We start from the raw sequence: 2,707 nt of genomic DNA, 5'->3' as shown, positions 1-2,707 counted from the left end.
GGGTGGCAGGCGGCCGGGGCGCACTCATGCCGGCCCCACACCACAGGTGTTCGGCATGATCTTCACCTGCTGCCTGTACAAGAGCCTGAAGCTAGAGCACTACTGACCCCGCCCACGGCCGGCCACTGGGCATGTGCGCACAGCTCCCCTGGAGTGACTACTGAGCGGATACTACTGGGATACTACTGACGGCCAGGGAGCTGGGGCCCCTGGGTGCCTCTCCCTCCCCTCTGCCCCTTTGCCAGGGAGGTTGTGTTCTCATGCCCGTGCCCCCACCAACGTGCCATCACCGTGACCTCTGGGGACCCCCATCCCCAGAGCGAGCTTCAAGTGCCTTTTGCTGCATGCCAATCCTGAGGCAGGGACCCCTCCTGCAGTTGGGGGGACCCAGCATTTCTGCTTATGTGGGGGCCTGGGTTCTGTCATAAAGTCTCCCCCCGACAGGCCACTTCCCTTGGAGGGGAGGTTATGGCACCTCAGGGGACTCCCTGGTGCCTGTGCTTAGTTGGAGGGGCTGGGTTGGCCCAGCCTAGGGTGCTCCCAGACCATAGGACACACTCCACATAGTGGTGGGGGCAGGCCTGGGAGGGGTGACGCTGGGGGCAGGTGCAGGGGGTGCGGATCGGGGGCAGGTGAGGAGCTCCGTGTGCTTGCCACCAGGTCTTGTGCCTCTGCTGACCCCGGTCCCAGCCACCCCTCTGCTGAGCCCCCGCTTTCTTCCTGCTGCTCTCCCCATCACCAAAAAGGCCACGATGTTCACTGTTGTCTCCCCCCCGGGGCAGGGGCTGGGGGTATGTACTCACTGCTGTATGACTAGACCTGCCCTGCACACAGCAGGTGCTCAATAAATGTGTGGATACACAGGTGCTTACGTACTGATGGTTCTGGTCCTCAGAGCCCTCACGTCCAGCAGGGAGGACGGACCCGCCACCCATGGCCACAAGGAGGGCAGATCCGGGGCCCAGGGCAGCCGGTGCGAGCTGAGTCTGACAGGACTCGGGACCAATGGCAGGGACAGCTGAGCACGGGCCCAGCAGAACCTCACACATCTGGGAAAATGGTGGTGCGGCTGTGACCCGGGCTGGAGAGCTGTGAGGCCTGGGGTCTGGCAGGATGTGTACCCCTCTGCCCAGTGGCCGCCCCCAAGGCTTGGGCTGTCCACCCCTGGGCAGACCTTCTCAGATGCCTGGGCAACGGGGCTGGAGAAGGCTGCCTCCCTGGCTCTGAAGTCGGCTTCTGCGTTCTGCTGGCCGGAGGGCATCAGGGCCCACCTGACCCTCCCCGGGGGACAGCTCTTCTGGCTGGCCCACGGGATTCCAGGCTAATGCCCAGGGCTCGGGCAGCCCCGCCAGCCCGCCAGCCAGCAGAGCCTCATGACGGCCACCTGTGACCTGCTGGGGGGTGTCTTGGGGCTAGTTGAGGCAGCCAGGTGCTGCCCTCCCCTCTGCAGGAACTTGGGCAAGGGGCGGGGAGCGGGGGGCTACTGAGCTGGGGTGCAGCCTGGGAGCTTTTGGCAGCAGGACCTCGGGATGTGACCGCAGCAGGCACTCTATTCCTGATCCTTTAAATACTGGGAGAGAGGATGTAGGGAGCTCTGCTCTCAACCTGACGAGCACCCAGAACATGGGGGTGGGGTGCCAGTGCCCCTTCCTGAGGGAGACACCCCAGGCTGAGTGGCTGCCATGGGGATGGCTCTCCCCGCTCCCAGGCAGTGAGGGCCCACGTTCACCCCCAGGAGGCCTCGGCACCAGGCAGAACACAGGTACGCAGGCGGCGGTGGGTCCCACAAAGCCAGACGAACAGTGAGGACCTCCACGTGGTTCTGCAAAGACCTTTATTGGGTGGTTCCTTCCTGAGCAGGACACAAATGTCCGCAGGGCTGTGGGCAGCACTGCTTCCGGCTGCCCACCCCTCAGCGAAAGGGCCTTAGGCCAGACATGCCCGGGTCCCCACTGCGGGCGGCGCGGTCACTTCTCCAGGGGCGCGTAGTTGAGCAGCTTCTCGATGAGGTCCACGTGGGCCAGCAGCATGCGGCGGCAGCAGTAGCGCTTCAGGCCCAGCGCGTCCAGGGCGTCCCTGCGGGCAGGAGAGGACGGTCTCTAGAGAGCCACCTCGGCCATGTCCCAAGCCAATAAGAGCCCCCAATGTCCCTGGGACCCAGACCATTCACCCTCGAGGCCTCCAGAAAACTCTCACACCGTTGGCCCCAATGCGCGGGGATGGGAAAGGGGTGCCTGGCTCGCAGGGAGGGGTCCTGGGCACCCCAGCAGCCTCCTCAGGGTCTAGTGCAAACACCTGCCCATCCATGGCTCCTCTGCTCTCCTCACACCGCACTGAGAGCCTGCGCAGGCTGGCACACCCCAGGCCACCAAATGTGACCAGGACCTGGCCGACCGCACAGTGGCCAAAGGCGAGGCGAGTGGGGAACAGAGGCAGGCGGGCGGGCACGGGTAACTGTGCTGCGGGGCCTCGCGATGGCAGCTCCGTCTCGGGAAGCTGTCCTACTCCCAGAAGACAAGGGGGCTTGCGGGGCCTGGGGGGCCCACAGCGGAGAGGTCAGGGAGCAGGTGGACAGGGAGGAGGCGCGCCCTGACTGGTCAGAGGGCACCTAGAAGCCCCCACCGCCAGTGGCTTGATGCCCGACTCCCTCCGTCCCCCAAACTGCAGGGGGAGGGGGGGGACGCTCTCCCGAGAGCGGGGCTGGGCT

The 2,707-nt window shown here is 65.5% G+C and overlaps 1 protein-coding gene across 4 annotated transcripts in view; it reads left to right on the top strand.

The window, feature by feature from the left end:
• Positions 1-2,707, top strand: part of CD151 (CD151 molecule (Raph blood group)) — a 23,765-nt gene that overhangs the window by 3,514 nt on the left and 17,544 nt on the right. For 3 of the 4 annotated variants that reach the window (XM_014533980.1, XM_014533981.1, XM_014533979.1), the window contains one exon: positions 44-867. The exons of the other annotated variant lie outside the window; for it this stretch is intronic. In XM_014533980.1, coding sequence (XP_014389466.1) covers positions 44-106 — 63 coding nt within the window. In that variant the 3' untranslated portion in view covers positions 107-867. Of the gene's footprint in view, positions 1-43; positions 868-2,707 lie in introns of those variants that run through there. 4 annotated transcript variants of the gene reach the window in all.

This window comes from Myotis brandtii, unplaced genomic scaffold (genome assembly GCF_000412655.1).
Source record: "Myotis brandtii unplaced genomic scaffold, ASM41265v1 scaffold1236, whole genome shotgun sequence".
Lineage (NCBI taxonomy): Eukaryota > Metazoa > Chordata > Mammalia > Chiroptera > Vespertilionidae > Myotis > Myotis brandtii.
The sequence above is the reverse complement of the archived record's forward strand: the minus strand, read 5'-3'. Positions and strand labels throughout refer to the sequence as shown.